This window comes from Ailuropoda melanoleuca, chromosome 3 (assembly GCF_002007445.2).
Source record: "Ailuropoda melanoleuca isolate Jingjing chromosome 3, ASM200744v2, whole genome shotgun sequence".
Taxonomy (NCBI): domain Eukaryota; kingdom Metazoa; phylum Chordata; class Mammalia; order Carnivora; family Ursidae; genus Ailuropoda; species Ailuropoda melanoleuca.
The window spans coordinates 54,601,162-54,621,136 of record NC_048220.1 but is presented as its reverse complement, the minus strand read 5'-3'; the positions used below and the strand labels follow the sequence as shown (position 1 = coordinate 54,621,136).

Here is a 19,975-nt window from a genome sequence, read left to right as displayed (position 1 = left end):
TTTCCAAAGTTGCTATTTCTCAATCTCCCATGTATATTAAAATAAAAGTGCTGGTAGTAGTGTCTAACTGGCAGCGACTTGTCACAGCCCAACCATTTAAACACATAGACACTTGTTGGGTTTGAAGATGGAGCTCTCTGAACTTGCCTGGGAACTGCAGTAGTCTTGTGCCTCTTTTCTATTCTCTTTTATCTGCTTGATATCATGGCCTAGAGCATTTATACACATAAATTACACAACTGCTCATTTTTTCAGCCTCCATTTGGAGAGGCTTTGGGCAGATCGCAGGTAGGCTCCTTACTAATGAAAGAATTCCTAACTTGAGTGTTAGTGCCTGGGGCCCTGTTCCCAGGAGCTGTGCGCTTGATAATGGTCAGTAAGAACAACAGTACAACACCCTTCCTGTCCATTCTCAGAAGGATAGGGGCTTTTTAATCCGTTTGTTTGCTTGTTTGTCTTCGTTTTTCTTTGTGTTTGTTATTAACAAAGGTACTACAAAAGTGTTAGATGCAAAGATTTTCTTCAGGTTACTCCTACTTCTGTTGACTATTTCACTTCTCGATACCTGCCTTAGAGAAACCATGGAGAATCAGAAAAAAGAAAAAGCATCATTGAGAAAACAAACTGAAACGTTTTTAAAAGCGGAAAAGTCACAGTGCCCTCCCCCACCATGTCTAAAAGTGAAAAAACACCCAGCGCGTTCCTCAGAGAGAAGGGGGTAGGGGCGGGGAGCAACAGGTCTATTTGCGCATGCGCTAGTTAGTGTCCTGTGTGGAAGAGGTGGCTAGAAACTCCTCAAATATTTCTGGTTGTTATTTCAGAACCTACCACCCGACCAAGCCCTCAGCAAGTACTATCTTTAGCTGCGCCAGAATCATAGAGCCACATGTTCAGTGACAACTAATTATGCTTCAGGTAGTTAATGAAAAACCATGTCCTATGAGAATGTAATTCCCGACTGATACCTACAATATCATTCTGGGGTGGATGTATTGCTTATCTTATTTGAATTGATGACTAAAGAGATGGTTTAAATGTACATTCATTATAATAAGCCATAAAATTATTGTCTCTGTAAGCATACTTGTGCCTGAACTGAATTTACTTCATTCACCCATTAAACAAATGTCTATCAATCACTTATCACGTGCCCAGGCCCTATTACACTGAAGCCTGGCTGGGCGGGGCGGGGTGGGTGGCAAGACTAGGTGAGGAAATTTCAGCTCCGGAGAAGGGATATAACATGCTGGCTTCATTTTGTCATGACGAGGTTGATAAATACAAAAAATACTGATTTGGGTTAAGTGTTAGCTTTCCAGTTTTATGAAGTTTGTCAAGGAAAGAATTCCATATATATAGTCAACTGCATCCTATGTCTTATCACTCATTCAAAGACTAAAGGTTTACATGGTATTGAAGTCAAAATATGGGATCAGATCCTGCTTTCAGTATGTGAACAGGTCATGCTGACTTGACGGAACGCACAGTGCACTCACTGAATCTGTGAAATAAAAGTACCAAGGATGAGAACGAAGGTAACATGAAATGTACTAGAGTTTTACTGCTGGCAAGTTGCCATCTTATGCTCCAGCACCAGGAGCAAAGCAAAAAACCTCACATACAAATGATTTATTTCCATGTCTTTCCACTGTCTGACCTCACTTGAATATCATAAAAGCCTTCATATTAGCTCTCCCTCCTTTTCAGCCAAATGAAAACTTAAAAAATTTTGGAATTTGAATCTGAAGAGTGGCACTCTTCCACAGATTATAATTTTTTTAAAGATTTTATTTATTTATTTGAGAGAGAGAGAGAGTGAGCAAGCATGAGCTGGGGGAGGGGCAGAGGGAGATGCAGTCTCTCCACTGAGCAGGGAGCCCAATGCGGGGCTTGATCCCAGAACTCCGAGATCATGACCTCATCCAAAGGCAGGTGCTTAACTGACTGAGCCACCCAGGCGCCCCCACAGATTATAATTTTTTTAATTTCAAAAACAAAAATGTCATAACTGCAACCGAATCCACATACCATATTCAAAGCATAGTTTGCAGTAGGACTAAGAATCAAAAAATATCCAAATGAGGTAAGTGATGACACCACAGATGGAACCACCAGCACGTTGTTGGTGCTTAGGTAAGAAGGGATGTTAGCCTTGTCAGTAATGTGACTGATCTATGTTAGAAGGGTTAAGCCAAGAGTAAAATTCAAAAGACAGTAAGAATGTGACATGTAACTCAAATGGAGTCACTTTGGGTCATAGGTGTGGAATTCTCCTTACAAGTGCCACAGTGCAGTGGAAGGGGACAGCTCTATATGTGCAGTTTCCAGGAACACAAGGGCAAGGAAGCATCTAGAAACCCTGACTCATCAGCAAGTAGCTGATTGCCAGTAGAGCATAAGCATACCAGTAAGAGTACAAGCCCAGTGCTCTGTGCCCAACAGGCCTCTGAAAGACTCTCAACCTGCTTGTCTCTCCATTGGTAGGACAAAGGATATTTGTTAAACTCCAGTGTTGTAAAGCAGACAGAAACTATTTCAAGGAGACCCACTGTCTCCTCAGAAATCTGAACTCATGGAAAAACAAAGCTGGGGGCATCACAATGCCGGATTTCGAGCTGTACTACAAAGCTGTGATCACAAAGACAGCGGTACTGGCACAAAAACAGACACATAAACCAATGGAACAGAATAGAGAACCCAGAAATGGACCCTCGGCTCTTTGGGCAACTAATCTTTGATAAAGCAGGAAAAAACATCCGGTGGAAAAAAGACAGTCTCTTCAATAAATGGTGCTGGGAAAATTGGACAGCTACATGCAAAAGAATGAAACTTGACCACTCTCTCACACCATACACAAAAATAAACTCCAAATGGATGAAAGACCTCAATGTGAGACAGGAATCCATCAAAATTCTAGAGGAGAACATAGGCAACAACTTCTATGACATCGGCCAGAGCAACCTTTTTCACGACACATCGCCAAAGGCAAGAGAAATAAAAGATAAAATGAACTTATGGGACTTTATCAGGATAAAGAGCTTCTGCACAGCCAAGGAAACAGTCAAAAAAACTAAGAGACAGCCCACGGAATGGGAGAATATATTTGCAAAGGACACCACAGATAAAGGACTGGTATCCAAGATCTACAAAGAACTTCTCAAACTCAATACACGAGAAACAAATAAACAAATCATAAAATGGGCAGAAGATATGAACAGACACTTTTCCAATGAAGACATACAAATGGCTAACAGACACATGAAAAAATGTTCAAAATCATTAGCCATCAGGGAAATTCAAATCAAAACCACACTGAGATACCACCTTACGCCAGTTAGAATGGCAAAGATAGACAAGGCAAGAAACAACAATTGTTGGAGAGGATGTGGAGAAAGGGGATCCCTCCTACATTGTTGGTGGGAATGCAAGTTGGTACAGCCACTCTGGAAAACAGTGTGGAGGTCCCTTAAAAAGTTAAAAATTGAACTACCCTATGACCCAGCCATTGCACTACTGGGTGTTTACCCCAAAGATACAGACGTAGTAAAGAGAAGGGCCATATGCACCCCAATGTTCATAGCTGCATTGTCCACAATAGCCAAATCATGGAAGGAGCCGAGATGCCCTTCAACAGATGACTGGATTAAGAAGCTGTGGTCCATATATACAATGGAATATTACTCAGCTATAAGAAAGAACGAATTCTCAACATTTGCTGCAACATGGACGGCACTGGAGCAGATAATGCTAAGTGAAATAAGTCAAGCAGAGAAAGACAATTATATGATTTCTCTCATCTATGGAACATAAGAACTAGGATGACTGGTAGGGGAAGAAAGGGATAAAGAAAGGGGGGGGTAATCAGAAGGGGGAATGAAACATGAGAGACTATGGACTATGAGAAACAAACTGAAGACTTTAGAGGGGAGGGGGGTGGGGGGAATGGGATAGACTGGTGATGGGTGGTAAGGAGGACACGTATTGCATGGTACACCGGGTGTTATACGCAACTAATGGAGCATCGAACTTTATATCGGAATCCGGGGATGTACTGTAAGGTGACTAACATAATATAATAAAAAATCATTAAAAAAAAAAAAGAAATCTGAACTCATGAGACCATTACCCTCTTCTGTTATTTCAGAAGGCTAACGAGTGGAAGCCACCAGGAGGCAATGTCTGCTCAATATTATGAAGGCTTTTGTAGCTTGAGACCTTTCATTCTTTAGTTTTTGCAAGGCAAAACTGAAAAGTTTGACACAACTAACCATGCAGTGGGGCAAGAATCATTTCACATGGGAACTGAAAAGGGTCTTTATGAAGTAATGCTTAAAAGCATTCCCATAAGTTGGAGTTAGAGACACGAGGTTTAAAAAAAAAAAGTGGGGGCGCCTGTGTGGCACAGCGCTTAAGTGTCTGCCTTCGGCTCAGGGCGTGATCCTGGCGTTATGGGATCGAGTCCCACATCAGGCTCTTCTGCTATGAGCCTGCTTCTTCCTCTCCCACTCCCCCTGCTTGTGTTCCCTCTCTCGCTGGCTGTCTCTATCTCTGTCTAATAAATAAATAAAATCTTTAAAAAAAAAAAGTGAGGGGGTGCCTGGGTGGCTCAGTCAGTTAAGCATCCGACTCTTGGTTTCAGCTCAGGTCACAGTCTCCTGGTCTTGGAATGGAGCCCTGACTCAGGCTCTGCGCTCAGTGCAAAGTCTACTTCAGATCGTTTCTCCCTCTCCGTCTGCCCCTCTGTACTTGTGTGCTCTCTCACTCTCTCTCTCAAATAAATAAATAAGATCTTAAAAAAAAAAATGTCATGCAGGGGTAACCTAACCTACCAAGAATTCTAAATTATAAAGCTATGATAATGAAAACTGCATGGCACTGGGGCATAAATAGATGGATCAATAGAACAGATTATACATTCTAAAAATCAGGAATAGAGCCAAACACAAGCTCTTGAGTGTATAATAACGGAAGTATTTCAAATCAGAAGGGAAAATGATGGGTTTTCTTAGTAGGACAGCTGGATAGCCATACTAAAAAAGTTGGATTACTAATGTCACACTTTCTACTGACGTAAATTTCAGATGACAAAAGATCTAGTTTTTAAGAATGAAATCATTGGGTACCACAAAAAACATAAGAGAATGAGGATTTTTAAATATGAGACAAAAATTAAAGCTATTTTAAGAAGAGATTGATAAATTCAACTAAATTAACATTTAAAAATATCCATGGCACATGCAGCATCATTCATCAGCAGGAAGATGTCAATCAAAACCATAGTGAGCTATTACTCACACCTGTCAGAATAGCTAGTATCAAAAAGATAAGAAATAACAAGCATTGGTGAGGATGTGGAGAAAGGGGAACCCTTACACTATTGATGGGAATGCAAAATTGGTGTAGCCACTGTGGAAAACAGTATGGTGTTTCCTCAAAAAATTAAAAACAGAGCAACCATACAATCCAGCAATTTCATTTCTGGGTATTTATCCAAAGAAAAACAAAAACACTAACTTGAAAAGATAGCTGTACCCCCATGTTCACTGTAGCATTATTTATAATAGCCAAAATATAGCAACAACCTAAGTGTCCATCAGTGGATTACAGAAGATGTAAGATATATCTCTATACAGATCCAGACCTAGATACAGATATATCTCACACTAGAACAGTACTCAGCCATAAAAAGGAATGAGATCTTGCCATTTGTTACAACATGGATAGAGCTAGATAGTATACTGTTAAGTGAAATAAGTCAAACAGAGAAAGACAAATACCATACAATTTCAAAAAAAAAAAAGCAAACAAAGCAAAACAGAAATAGACTCAAACACAGAGAACAATCTGATGATTGCCAGGTTGGGGGGGGGGAATGGGTGAGATAGGGGAAGGGGATGAAAAGATATAAACTTCTAGTTATAAAATAAATGAGACATGAGGATACAAAGTACAATATAGGGAATGTAGCTAATAGTATGTAATAACTTTGTATGCTAACAGATGACAGCTAGATTTACTGTGATCACTTCATAAGGTATATAAATGTTGAATCACTATGTTATATACCTGAACTAATATAATATTGTATGTCAACTACACATCAATAAAACAATACGCATGGCAAAAAATTTTCAAAACAAATTTGCAACTCATGTTGTAGATAAGGGCTAATGTTCTTTAAAAAACAAAGAGCTTCTACAAATCAATAAAAAAAACCCTATAGTCCAACAAGAAAAAAAATGGGTACAGGAAATGAGCAGTCACAGAAAAGGAAGTACATGGTTCTAAAACATATGAAATGATGTTCAACCTAATAAGAGTAATGCACACTGAAATTATAATAAGATTCCATCTTCTACCTATCAAGTGTCACAGATCAAAACTTTTATCATAGTCTGTGTAGGCAAGGAAGCACTCTTGTATGCTGCTGGCCTGTATGTAACAACTACAGCCTCTATGGAAACGGTTTGGTAATATCTATCAAAATCCAAAATGTACATACCTTCATCCATTCTATTTCCAGGACTTCTTCTTGCATATATCCTGGTACACATGTGAAATGATACACAGGGTTTTTTCTGAAACATTGTTTGTGATAGCAAGAAATTGGAAACAGCTTAAGCACCTTTCAAGTGGTCAAATAAATCAAATTATATTCTTAAAACAGAATATAATGGAATTGTTTTTAAAATTGAGGCACTTCTATATGCATTGGTATAGGATACTCACCAAGAACTATTTTTAAACAAGAAAAGCAAGGTGATAGAAATATCTACAGGATGATACCATTTGTTGAAAAAAAATTATAGATGTTTGAATATGCACAGACTACCTGGACGGATAAATATGAATCAGGTAAGAGTAATTGCCTCCAAGGAGAAAAACTGAGTAGGTGACAGATAAATAGAAAGGAGACTTAACTTCCACTGTATCCCTTTTATATCTTTGAATTTGTACCATATGTACTTATTACCCAAAATCAATTAAATAATTTACTTTTAGAGCTGTATTACAAGGTCAGGAGTTTGCAGAACACACATTAATTTGAATTTTGTAAAGTAGCTTCTCTAGGAATTCGATAATTCAACAATTTGTGTGGGATGGCAGCAAGGAACATACATGTGCTTCAGGTCATCTGAGGGGCTGGTAACCCTGAAGAGTGACTACCTCTGCACTGCCATGTCTAACACCTAGATTTAAGCATGTTTTCTTCCCAGAGGAGGGGGGGCGGTGTGTGTACAAACAATATGGAGGAATCCAGTGCCATTACTCCTGGAAGCAGCCTACGGATGGTGCTGTCACTGCAGTGCACACCAGATGGCTAAATAGGAATTGTTTGTTAAAAACACAGTGGGTTCTTGCTAGCATTCCTGTTGGCCGCACCCACATTCAGCCAGTCAGTCAACACCATTAGTGTGAACTATGAACAGAGTACACTGCTGGGCCAGTAAAGTAACGTTTCCTAAACCTGCATGGACACATTAGACTTTCTGAATCAGAACCTCTTAAGGGGGCTTGGGAATCTGAGCTTTTACAAGCAGCCCAGTTGATTTTTATGATCAGTTAGGTTTGGGAAACATACTTATAAGATAGAGTGGGATGAGGAGAGGTGGAGAGGGGGAGGAATAGGAAAAAGAAGAAAAATCCATGAGAACGTAAGCAACACTAAATGCAAGAACTAATTGTTGCTGTTGGAAGCCATTTTGAAAAAACCTTAACTCCTTGTAAACGTGGAACTTTTTGTTTTAAGATGAAACATTCTGGTTAAATCAGGATTAAGAAGAAAAAGATTCTTTACATACTGATTTTTGTTCTTAAAACTTCGTAAATAAAAATTCTTTAACAGAACTATTTTTTTTCTGATAAATGAGGATATTACGAGATTTGGTGTTAACTAAACATCACTATTAGTTCATAATAGCGTAGAAACACAAGAGCGAACGCTGCCAACCATGGGACTTAGGCTTTCCTGTAATTAGATCTCTCACAAGATCCGAGTGAGCCAAAAGATTCCAGCAGAACGATCCTGGATTTTTGTTTTCTCTGTGGTTCCCCACCAGATCCTGAATGATACCATTTCTATTTCAGGCAGAGAATCCCAGGAGGCTAGTAACATCCATTACTCTGGATTCTCGAAACTCTCCTTTACCACTCCAAGGCCCCATATGTGAACAATTACTTGAGGTCCCCATAGAACTGCCTGCCCAGAATGGTGATTTAACATTATGATTTCAGATCCAGTTTAAAAATGATTACATCAGGAATGTTTTTGCATCTTTTGTAAAACTGCTCTTAAAGACAATCACTATTATCTTGTTCAATAGCCCTTATATAAAGATCTACATGAAAAATTCATCTTAGAGCTGAATGTCAAGAAATATAATTGTCTCCTAGTGAAATGTTATGCTTCCTTTTTATAAAAAGATGAGTTACGTAATCTTTCTTTCTCCCTCTTGCTGTCTCCCCCTCTCTCCTATTTTCACCTTAGATACCAGGAAGTTCAGATTTAAATTTTCTGTTCCATTGAGCTACTGTTCTTAACCTGTACTTTCTGATACAATCTCCTCAGCCCTGCATGATCTGGCTCTGGTTCTTATAGGATTGTTTCTAGTGGTTCTATTATGTCTGGGTCTTTTAATGTGAACAACTTGAATACTTTTGGAAATTGACAGAACATAAGTTAGAAGTGAAGGAATAGCCTGGGTTTTCATTGATGAAGTTTTACTATACAACCAGGAGGTGTATAGGATTTTAAATGATCACAGTTAAATCAGATTCATTTGGGAAGAAAGATGTCATTTAGGAAAAGCCGAATGTCAAGAATACTGGGCGGGGAGGGGGGGCGGTGCGGTGTGGAAATGATCCCACAGCTCACTCTCCCAAGGGCTTGCTTCTGAGGGATATCACCTGGGTCAGGAAAACAATACCATAAAAAGATTGGCTATTAGCTCTTAAATACTCATGAATTGTGGCCCATTCATGTCAGCGATCCTCCTGTCACCCCGAGAAGCAAGCATGGGGCAGGAATAATGGGCTCCTCTGTCCACAGGTTGTGAAGGTCAAATCATTTGCCATTGACCATTGGTCATCACTTTTCCATCTGAAAACTTAGTACAAAGTTTTTTGTTTTTTTTTTAATAAAGAAATACTGGGATTCCTCATTTCCTGCTTAGGTACTAAGATCATTAGAAAACTCACCCTTATTTGTCCTTATTATACAGACAGAGCAGCAGGTGTCCCCAGCTGGAAAACCCAACTGTGATAGACATTTCTGTTCCCTACCCGCCATGTGTGGCCCTGAAAGCTGGAAGCAGGAAGAATGTGAGCTTACAGGCCCAGCACCCAGAGCCCAGCCCACCCTGGGGATGCTTCTGGGGAAGGGGACCCAAGAAGGTCTCCGCACCCCTACAGCCTCAGTCAGAGGGGAGCAGGAAGTTCACTACCAACTACTTTTGTGTTGTATTGAGTCTCACAGATTTGTCATTCAGTACACAGCTTCTCTCTGCACAGCCCACACAGCTAATCCCTGTACTATATTTCTCTCAGTTTTCCCTCCTCCACCCACAGTTCTGCTGACTTCTCTCCACACAGGAGAGACAGAACAGCTGAGGAAACAGCCGAGCGGTGGAAAATTTTTGAAAGTGTTTTGAGCCCACCCAACCTGAGGAGAGCATTCAAAGAAAAACAGGAAAGGGTGAGTAGGAGCTCCCTCAGCCCCCACACACAAGCCGGGGATTGTCACTCCCACCCACCCCCAATCCCAACAGGGGCCGACTGCTGGGACCCAGCCATGGTGCCCACACACAAAAATATGCAAATGTGTTTTTTTCTGAGGATTATGGAATGGAGGCAATTGCTTGGTTATTTCAGATACCACGTCATGGAACTTGGGGGCTCAGTAGGCTCATTCCATTCAAACACTCACCATAAGAATTCAACCAGCATTTTTGAACTTAAATCAGAATATTTAGAGGCCATCATACTGGGAGAAAGAATGCAGGTCTGAAGATGAATGTGTTTCTGTTCTGGCAACCAAAATTAGATTCCCCAGTCTAAAGGGTAATCAATACCCCGAGTGTGTGTATATGTGTTCCTATTACTCATCCTTTTCTCCATTCCTTTAATTTCCTTTCAACTTCTCTTCCTACTCCAGACCAGAGCCTTTATGGCTATCTGTCTTTTCAGGGATTGGAGGTGAGAAAGAGATGTGAGCTCATTTAGTCCTTACCTCTCCTCTACCAGTTAGACAACTTAGGGGTGGCAAAGCCAAAAGGAGTTTGACTACTCCCCTCATTCGCCCCCTCATTCATTCATTAAACAGACCTTTATTGAATATCTACATAGATAAGGTCCCCATCCTCACCCAGCCAACCTAGTCACATCAAAAAGAAGTAATCTTTGATCACCCCTCACTCCCCAGCAGTGACCTCCGGATCAGTTTTTGGATCTGGCTTAGCATAGGGTTTTTGGATAGAACCCAGAATCAATGAAAGGGTTATGCAACCAGTGGCTAAACAAGATTATCAGTGCTGTTCTCTATGAGTGATCCATTAACGAGTTTCCAGCCCACAGACTAGGTTGTTCCTATCTCCTACCCAAGCATCCAAGCACTAAAATTAACTCATTCACCATTCTTCCCTACTTTGTCAGCACAGGTTATTTTGTTCCCATTTTGAATAAGAGATTACACTTAAATCCACCCTAACTGTTCTTATTGGTATCAGTACTATGTGTTCAGTGCTAATTGATATTAACCCATTCAGGTAACACATATTTATTGACACTATGCCAGATACTGTCCCAGCACTGAGGCTGCAAATTTTCATAATGATCCCTTCAGGGAGCCAACAAGTGAGTGGGATCAGACAACTCTTGGCTTGCTGTTCTTTCCAAAACACAAAATAACTCTAACTATGCATGGCTGTGCAAAAAACCAAAGTGAAGAACGTGGTTCTAAAAGAATGGAAGAGTAAGGATTGTTTGCATTTGTTGACTAGAGGTGATAAAGTTTTAAGTTTCTTTGTTTATCAATTCTACTATCTGACTAGCTGTGTACAGTTGTTATTTTAGAGATAGAGCAATATAGGTGATAGTTAAATAGTTAATAATGTTTTTTAGAGTTCTGAACCATCCAACCCTGTAGGAATGCTTTCAAGTTGGCTTTAGGAACCAGATAGTTGAAAGACTAAAGCACATGGTCACTCCCAAAAAGCAGAATTTTCCTTCCTCTGGAACTCTTAAATTGGAGAACCAACAGAGATACAAATGAGTTTTGCAGCTCTGGGCCTCTGAGATTAGGGATGAATGATTCCAGTCCCTTGATGCTAAGCTGGGCTATAAGACATTGAGGCTTCTTGTATTGATGAGGGATGGAGTAAGTACATCAGCGATAGACTTAGCAAATGAACAGGGTAGTGACTTGTGATCAACAAATTTGTGCTTGATTCAAGAAATTAATTTTTGGGGGGCACCTGGGTGGCACAGCAGTTAAGCGTCTGCCTTCGGCCCAGGGCGTGATCCCGGCATTATGGGATCGAGCCCCACATCAGGCTCCTGTGCTATGAGCCTGCTTCTTCCTTCTCCCACTCCCCCTGCTTGTGTTCCCTCTCTCGCTGGCTGTCTCTATCCCTGTCAAGTAAATAAATAAAATCTTTAAAAAAAAAAAAAAGAAATTAATTTTTTGGTCAGACGCAGCAGGGTTCCAGAGGCTGGAGAGTCATCCCTGGGTTGTGGATTGGACATCCATTTCACCTCCTGGCACTGAGGAGTCTTTTAGCACCTAACTGGAAAACAGCTCCATCTCCAACACAGCTCCAAACTATCAACAAGACTCTGCATGTGGAATTTCCCTTCACTTTAAATTGCTGGACTATTTCCATTCAATAATAAAGGATCCTTGTATTGTTCTATAACTACTAGGAACTTATGCTTATCCAGCTTCTCAGATGTTCTCCTTTAATAAGAAAAATTAAAATGAACCCACTGGCAAAGTCTCAAATAGAATAAACTAATGACAAGTCTTATGTTTTAATTAGCTCAACTTTTGTCTTAATAAAAGTAGTGGGTGGCCATTTTTTTCTTACAAATGGAACTGTCATTGGTTTCTTTGGCTTTAATAGAAGGATTTGTTTGGAATGTATTATCATTGCTGATACTAAATGAACATTTTGTTTGTTTTTTTTGTTTTGTTTTATTTTGAGGGCCCCAGGGTGATCAGCGAAAGGAAAAACACTGATCAAAGAAGTTTTGAATAATGGTACTTCGTTCTCTCTTTAATCTATGATTTTCACGTGACAAAAGAAACTGTGGATACATAATAACTCCGTGCTGTCAGGCTGTTGAGATATGCTAACTCAGTCCGTGTACTAACTCAAGGTTTAGGACTAATGGACAGAATAAGACAAATCTGAGTTTGAATCCTGACTCCAAATTCTCATTCCATCATTTAATACCTTGGCCAAATTATTTAACCTCCTTGAATCTCAGTCGTAGGATTGTTGAGAGGGCTGAATGAGATTTAGCCCAGTTCTTGGCATGTTGAAGACCCTCAATGAATGACATTTGACCATCCATTCCCCCCCTTTCCCTTCTTCCCGTAGCCACATTCATGAGGTGACATCACAGTTCCCTTAGTGAGATGGCTACTGGGTCTCAGGGTTTCTAGATCTCTGCTGATTTAAGGATCCAACTGTGCTGATATTATTTATACAAATGCCAGCTGGGTACTGATACCATAACAAGGATGAGTCATTTCAGAGCACTCCTAAACGGTCTGATTTTGCCTCAGAAAGAACTGGGTTTTCCTCACTGCTGGTGGAGAACAGTGGGAGAGATTCCCAGGGACTTGGGCTCTGCTGATACAGGGTTCTCACGACGCCAAGGGTTTTTGTGGAGAAGGCCCAGGACTCCCCTAAGTGACGTTAAACAGGAATTAGCAGCTTGGACTTTGAAATCTGACAAAATGGGGTTTGAATCTTGATTGTTACTCGCCAGCTGAGTACCCTCTCAAAGTGTCTGTTTTCTCTCAGAGTTCCTATGGGAATTAAATAAGGCAATGTGCATAAAAGCATTGAGGTGACCGGCACATAGTAAATTCTCAATAAAATCTGTTATAATCTCTTCTGTCTCTATCTCCCTCTCTCCCTCCTTTCCTCCTCCTCTCTCTTCTTCTCCCATCCCATCTTGGTCAGGTTTTACCTCTCTGCTTGCTAATTATTGAAGCCTGCATTTGACACATTAACAGAGATGTTGTTTTTGTACATTTACTACGTTCTCACTTCTGCTGAAATGCCTACATCCCACCCATACTCTCGACATTAATTCATTCTTCGATCATTATTTTATGAAGCCTGTCTTCACATATTTGAAAGAAACTATAATTATTGCTCAGTCATATGAAACCTCACATAACTAAATAAATAGTTGTTGATTAATCATGTAGATAATCAGGAGCTTAAATAATATACTTTATTAAAAAGCTGTCTAATTTCACACCATTATTTCTAAGTTTTATAGTCTACCAAAATAGTTTATCTCAATAAACTTCATTTTTAAAAAAACTAAAAATGTCTCTATTAAAATATGAGCATTAATAATAATGATCTGAATATGCATCATGGAATGTGAAGTTGCTCTATTGCCATGGATTAGAGGCTAAGAAATCACCACCTCAGTAAATAAATTAACATTTACCAAATGCCCCCAGGATGCACAGCCCTTTACTGATAAATTTAAAGCTTTCTACGTTTAGAGAGAGAGCTTCCCATTTCTTTTTTTTCCTGGAAAAAAATCTCTTTAGATCCTTCACGCTCTTAGAGAGGCAGGTATGTCTCTGTAATAACATATATATAATTAGCTCTTTTATAATACCAATTCATCAAGGAGACACAGATTTACATTATATACAAGCTTACTATTAGTCTCCTGAGTTAGGTGTATCTATTCTGATATAACTACTAAAAAGTGCATGAAATATGCATAAATTCTGTCTAACGACTCAAGTTAAATATACCTCAAAGAATGTTCTATCTTATTAAAATTTGCATACGTTTTTCTTACAAGGGAGTCATTATTCTGCATTGTAGCACGTGTTTTATTACAAACTTGGAGTTCATTGATGAATAGTGATGGAGTTGCAAATTAAGTCAACAGCTTAATTAGCTCAGCAAGATTTTAGGAAGCTCTTCTCCCCCTGTGAGCAGAAGCTCAGAGTTAGGTTAGGACCTTCAGCTGAGTTCCAGGCACCCTGGGCTCTCCCCATGGAAAGGTGAGGTCTCCTAAGGAGAGGATCCTTACCTGAGGCCCTCACCCTCTGGAGAATGCTGTCTGCAGTACTCCAGAGTATAGGTCTCAGTGGCCTCTGGGTTAGCAGGCCGCCATCGGATGGTGGCCATGTTCCAACACACTGTACAGTCTTCGGCTCGGATTACAGGGGTGGAGGGTGCTGCAAGAAAGAACCAAATCAGTTATGGACCAATCAACATCAGCTCTGCTTCCCTGGTACCCTAGAAAGAGTGCTTGGACATGATTTTATTTTAATTTTTGATTAAAAAATACATTCTTGGTTGAAAGCCCAAAAGATATAAAAATTTATATCATGAAAAGTCTCCCTCCCATCTCTGCCTTCCAAATTGCAGTTTTCACCCATCCCCAGAGAGCCTCTAATATTAGCTTCCTGTAAATCCCACCAGTTTCTTTATACATATACAAGCAAATAAAAAGGAAGATTCTTGTCTACCTCCCTTCACACTAAAGTTAGCCATGATCTTGCCTTCAGTAAGTACTCAATAAATACTTGTTTTAGAAGGCAAGAAGAAAGGATAAAATGGTGGGAGAGAGTCATTTCTTCCTCTGAGGTAGTTACAATGATTTTCAAGGCAATGCATTCTTGGTTTATGCCACACTTACTTCAGCCCCCTGTGAAAAGGCTCCATCGCATTCCCAGTTGAATATCATTCCTGAAAACTCTTTCAGGGCTCCTAGCACCCATATGATGAAGCCCAAGCTTCTTACCTTGGCAAACATGGCGCCCAAACACTCTCCTTTCTTACCTCATGTCATTCCTCTCCTTGTTTTTAAGTCAAAGAAGTAATACCAAATATCTTGTAATACCCTGCACATCGATACTGCTTTTTACCTTGATGTCTCTGCTCATATGTTTTCTTCATATGGAATACACTCCTTTAACTGACCCTTTAAAGGATTCCATTCAGGCATCAATTCTAAGAAGCCATTCCAGATCCTGCCCCTGCCCCTGCCCCAGACCCTCACGTGTATCTCTGTGGAGTGTTCTCATAATAACTTGCAAATAACTAGATCATGGCCCTTACCACAATTTTTTTATGATCTACTGTTTTTTCTCTATCCCACTTGACTGCAAGCTTCTTGAGAACAGGAACCCAGTTTTAGTCATCACTGTATAGTCAGCACGTACAACACCCAGCATACAATAGGTGCTTAATAAATGCTTATTAGTTGATCTTAGTATTCTGCAAAGAATTGAATATTGCCTCCCAACACCCCCTTAACTTCTCTTTACCTGTTCTAAAAATTGCCCTTTCGCTGGGCAGGCTACATCCAGTGAAGTTCACAGCCATTACCCACACTTGATAGCATCGGTCAGGTTCCAGATCTTCAAAAATGCAGTAGCTTTCTTTCACTGTCAGTCTGTATTCTTCTACCAAGTCTAGCATAAAACACAATTATAAACTCTAGGGTGTCTTCCAAAGTTAAGTGAAAATTATAACTATTGGAAGAATTGCTCTACTATTTTCAGTGGAAAATTCAAACTGATAGATATCATTTTGAGATAGTTCTCACTTTAGAATACATAAGAAAGCAACAGCATGGTAAAAAGAGATATTTAGAGTGATGAATTATTAACTTGTGAACACCTATCAGAAAATAATAGTGTATTAGTAACATTCTGAACTTCATCTGCTACAATTAAAATAACTTATTTCAATAGAAAACACTAAAATTGCATAGTTTATGTTAGCTTAAATCTCTGCAGTACATTCTCAAAAAATTCTTAAGAAGCAATGCCAATATTTCAGGAGAGTATGTAATAAAATATGGACAACCCCATTTTTTCTAAATTTATGATGTTATAAAGCACCTTTCCAAATTAGTAAACATTTTTAGTACTCAGTATGATTTTCAAAGTTTCAAATTCTGGTTCCTTCTCATGAATTCCAGAATCCTTTCAACTAGAGAGTTCCACAATTTACAGAAATACTTAAATAACTTTGATAAGTCATAAACTATTCCAAAAAGTAACTTGTTCAATCAAGGCACTTCCTACAATTTCTTACATTATTTTACTTTCAATATTTTAGTGGCATTCTTACTCGATACCATTATGAACATGTGCCCCTTTGGGCCAATCTGATTATTCTTACTGAAATGTTTTCTCCTTTGCAAAGAATTATTTTCTTTTTTACATTAGTCCATGGTCACTTTAGTTCTCCTCCCTTATTTCTCTTGAAAGTCATGTCTTCAAACTCCTCCAGTTAAAAAGCCCAGATCATTTTCTTTTAAAGGAAATTTAGGAGCTCTTCAACTCAGTTTCTTTAATTGCATCTTTCTAGCCCAATGAGCTATACTTTCTGGGTGGAAAGTTTGGTTTAAAGAATCTCATTAGGACTTATACACTGAAAACCATTTCGCCACATTGTAGGAACTGTGGCTGCAGTCTTCAATGGAACCATGCTCTTCAGCTGAGTCCTGCTGCCCCAGCACTTCTTTCAACAATGCACATAGTGTATGTTGGGGGAGACCCCACACACAGTGCGGTATCACAATAGATTACTGGATTAGCTAACTGGCATCAGCAGATTTCAAGGCATTGAATGAGTGAGACACAGGACACATAAGTGTTTGGGGGCTACGGGTGGGGAGGAGCTGAAGCACTTGAAAAAAAACCACTCCAGGCAATAAATTGGTGTTAAGAGGAGTCTTGGAGTGCCACAAAGTTCCATGACATCTACAACTAGATATCAAGGAGGAAGAAGTGTGCTATAATAAAACAAACACAGAAACAAGCAAACCAAAACATAAGGTTTGGAGTCTCAAAGATTTGTGCTTAAATCCTACCCCTGCCATATATAAGTTGTGTGGCCTTGGGCAAATTACTTAACCTCAGTTAAGTAAACCATCAGTTTTCTTATTTGCACATGGGGATTATAACACTTACCTTGTTGTGTTGTGACAGATACACGATCATATCACCAGTAAAATATGCAGTCCTTAATAGACTAACTCAGCCAACTTTACGCTATGCCTATGGTTGCCTTTTTTTCTTTTTAACTTTTTCCTAATTTAAATAAGTATCATATGACATCTCAAAAGACTTAAACCTTGGTAACAGTGAAATATATTATAATTTGTTCCTCATGACAAATTGGGCTCCTGGGTTTTGTAATGGCATGTCCATTCTGTCACATGCTCATCTGGTTTCCAAAATATGTGGGTCTGTCTTCAACAAGCAATATAAAATGCCAGCACGCCAGCTCTGATTCATCAGGAAGTACAAACTCAAAGTGTTTGGCTTCTAGGTCTTATTAGAAGTCTTACTGAACAGAGAGATATTTACAGAGGCTTGACTAAATATGTGTCATACATTCACCCTCCTAATCACTTTCATTTCTATCTGCATATTAATTGGAGACACAAGGAGACTACACATACTGAGGCCCATGCCTTGAGAATTGTGAACCCTGAATTAACCTTTATGGTTTGTTTGCAGCTTTTATCAAGGTGTATCTGAGAAACCGCCAAACATGACATCCAATACTGCGTTTGCGTTAAAAGTATTATGGAGGAAACTGTCCTGTATACAGCTCATTTCTCCTCTGCAAATCGGTACATGCTATACTTTCTTTTAGACTCAAGTGCTGATTGAGACTTGTTCTTCCTGAAGTGCTGGTATGTTACCTCCTTTCTGAAAATGAGAATCTCTTAGTTGTTCCTGTAATCCTGAGAGGTCAAAGCCGAATTTGAATCTCAATTACAATATTTGTGTTGCCCATTCTGATGTTTATGCATTTTCTTTTCCTTAATTCTGATTTCCAATTTTTGCTTATATGTGCTATGTTTGCTTATACGGTTGTTGGTTTGTTGTTGTTTTTATATGTGGCTATAAATGCTTTGTGGAATGAGTCATAATGCGGATATCTTCAAATACTTCACATTAAGATGCAGAAGCGTACACACGCATCTGTGTTTGTGTTAGCGATCCTACCATTTACTTCTTGGTCATCCTGTGGCTCCTCCATGCAGTAAACCTGGAATGAGTCAATGACATCTTCCTTGTTCATGCTCCAATACACTGCAATTGTTGTGCTGGTGGCCGAATTTGGTTCCTGAGGTTCTAATCTAGGAGGCTGGGGAGCTGGAATAAAAGCAAGATTTATTAACACTAATCCTCTTTTTACTCATTGATTCTCTTTCTTCGCAAAAGTCATTTATGCTTGTTGAAAAAACTTCAAACAACACAGAAATACATGGAGTAAAAGTGGAAGGGCTCCCTTGTTCTCAACAACACCCACCCAAGCATATTCGCTGGAGGCTACCACTGTGACATTTGAGTATGTATTCCTCCAAAATGTTTTTTATGCCTTTGTATATGCATGCTTATATACACAGAGAAATAAAAATAGACCCCAAAATGTGATCACTTGATAATGCTCTTCTGTAGTCCTATGTTCGAGTAATAAACTTATGCAGGTTAGATGATGCATCAAATAATTTGGTTTTCCTTCAAAATGAAGACTTAAGTTGCTTTGCTACATAACCACTGTTGTATCCTTCTACATAAATAGAGTCTATATTCAGAACAGAGACAAATAAAACCCTTTCAGATCCACTTGCTACATCATCAAAGCTGAAAAAAGACTGGTATGAATAAAATATCAAAATACACTTTCTGAAATTACTATCCCATTTTCTCTTTCTAACGTGACCACACCACAAATTTTTTTTTAAATTAAACAAAATATAAAAATTACATAGGAGAAAAAGTACACTATTAACTGGTGCAAAGGTAAGGCTTAGATATCTAATATAACTCTATTTTTCTGAATTTTGAATTCAGACAATATCCTCAAGTGTTTTCATAGAGATTTTTAAAGTTTACATTATGCATATTGAACATTAATGGTATGTACAATGCCATAAATCAAGCTCCTATGCAACCCTCGTCCAATATTTTTGAGATACAAATGCATTGAACATATTTTACAAATTAGAGGAAAAGGTTATTCCTACGGTTGAGAAGATGTCATGCATTTAAATTTGTTTTTGTGGTTATTTTTTCCAGTCAACAGTTCCTAAGAGATAAGCTTACTGAAATACCATGGGGCAAATTTGATGAGATTAGTTTATGAAAAGTCAACACCAAAGGAAAAGAAAACAAAGATTAGGTCAAAAAAAAAAAAAAAGAAAGAAAGAAAAAATAATAAATGGGTCTAAAGAATGGAACAAAAAGAGGCAAATGGAAAAGATTCAATAAAGAGATAAAGAGCTGAGGAAATACAGAGTTATGAAAAGGGAGAAGCTGGATAAGAGGGTGGTCAAGTTTATGGACTTCAAAGCAGAGAAACCAGTCTGAGGTTAAATGCCAGATCCCCCACTTACTAGCTGTGTTAGCTTAGCCCAGGTTTCCCCATCTTTGAAATGGGAAAACGATAATAATAATAATACCATTTCCTCCCAGGTTTGTTGTAAGCAGCATATGTACACTAAGTGCTTAGCAGATTGCCTGACACATAACCAGTGCTAAAGTTTCAAAAGGCAAATTGGCCTTGGCGGGAGCATGGAAAATGGAAGGAAGAAGGAGGTAGCCTGTGAAGATGGGGGTTGAACTGGGATCCATGATCGGTAAATCACAGAGGGACTACAGAGGTAAGACATGCTGAGCAGGCTGCTTGAAAACCTCAGAAGCCTGCCTGTCAGAACACATCCCCAACGAATGAAC

General features: G+C 39.1%; 1 protein-coding gene across 2 annotated transcripts in view; it reads right to left on the bottom strand.

Moving 5' to 3' along the window:
* CMYA5 (cardiomyopathy associated 5) overlaps positions 1–19,975 on the bottom strand; it is a 92,349-nt gene that overhangs the window by 10,080 nt on the left and 62,294 nt on the right. Inside the window, exons 7-9 of one of the 2 annotated variants that reach the window (XM_034656429.1) lie at positions 18,242–18,391; positions 15,539–15,685; positions 14,296–14,443 (exon numbers count right to left, since the gene is read on the bottom strand). In XM_034656429.1, the coding sequence (XP_034512320.1) occupies positions 14,296–14,443; positions 15,539–15,685; positions 18,242–18,391 (445 nt within the window). Of the gene's footprint in view, positions 1–14,295; positions 14,444–15,538; positions 15,686–18,241; positions 18,392–19,975 lie in introns of those variants that run through there. The other variant, XR_004624110.1, reaches the window with a different exon arrangement.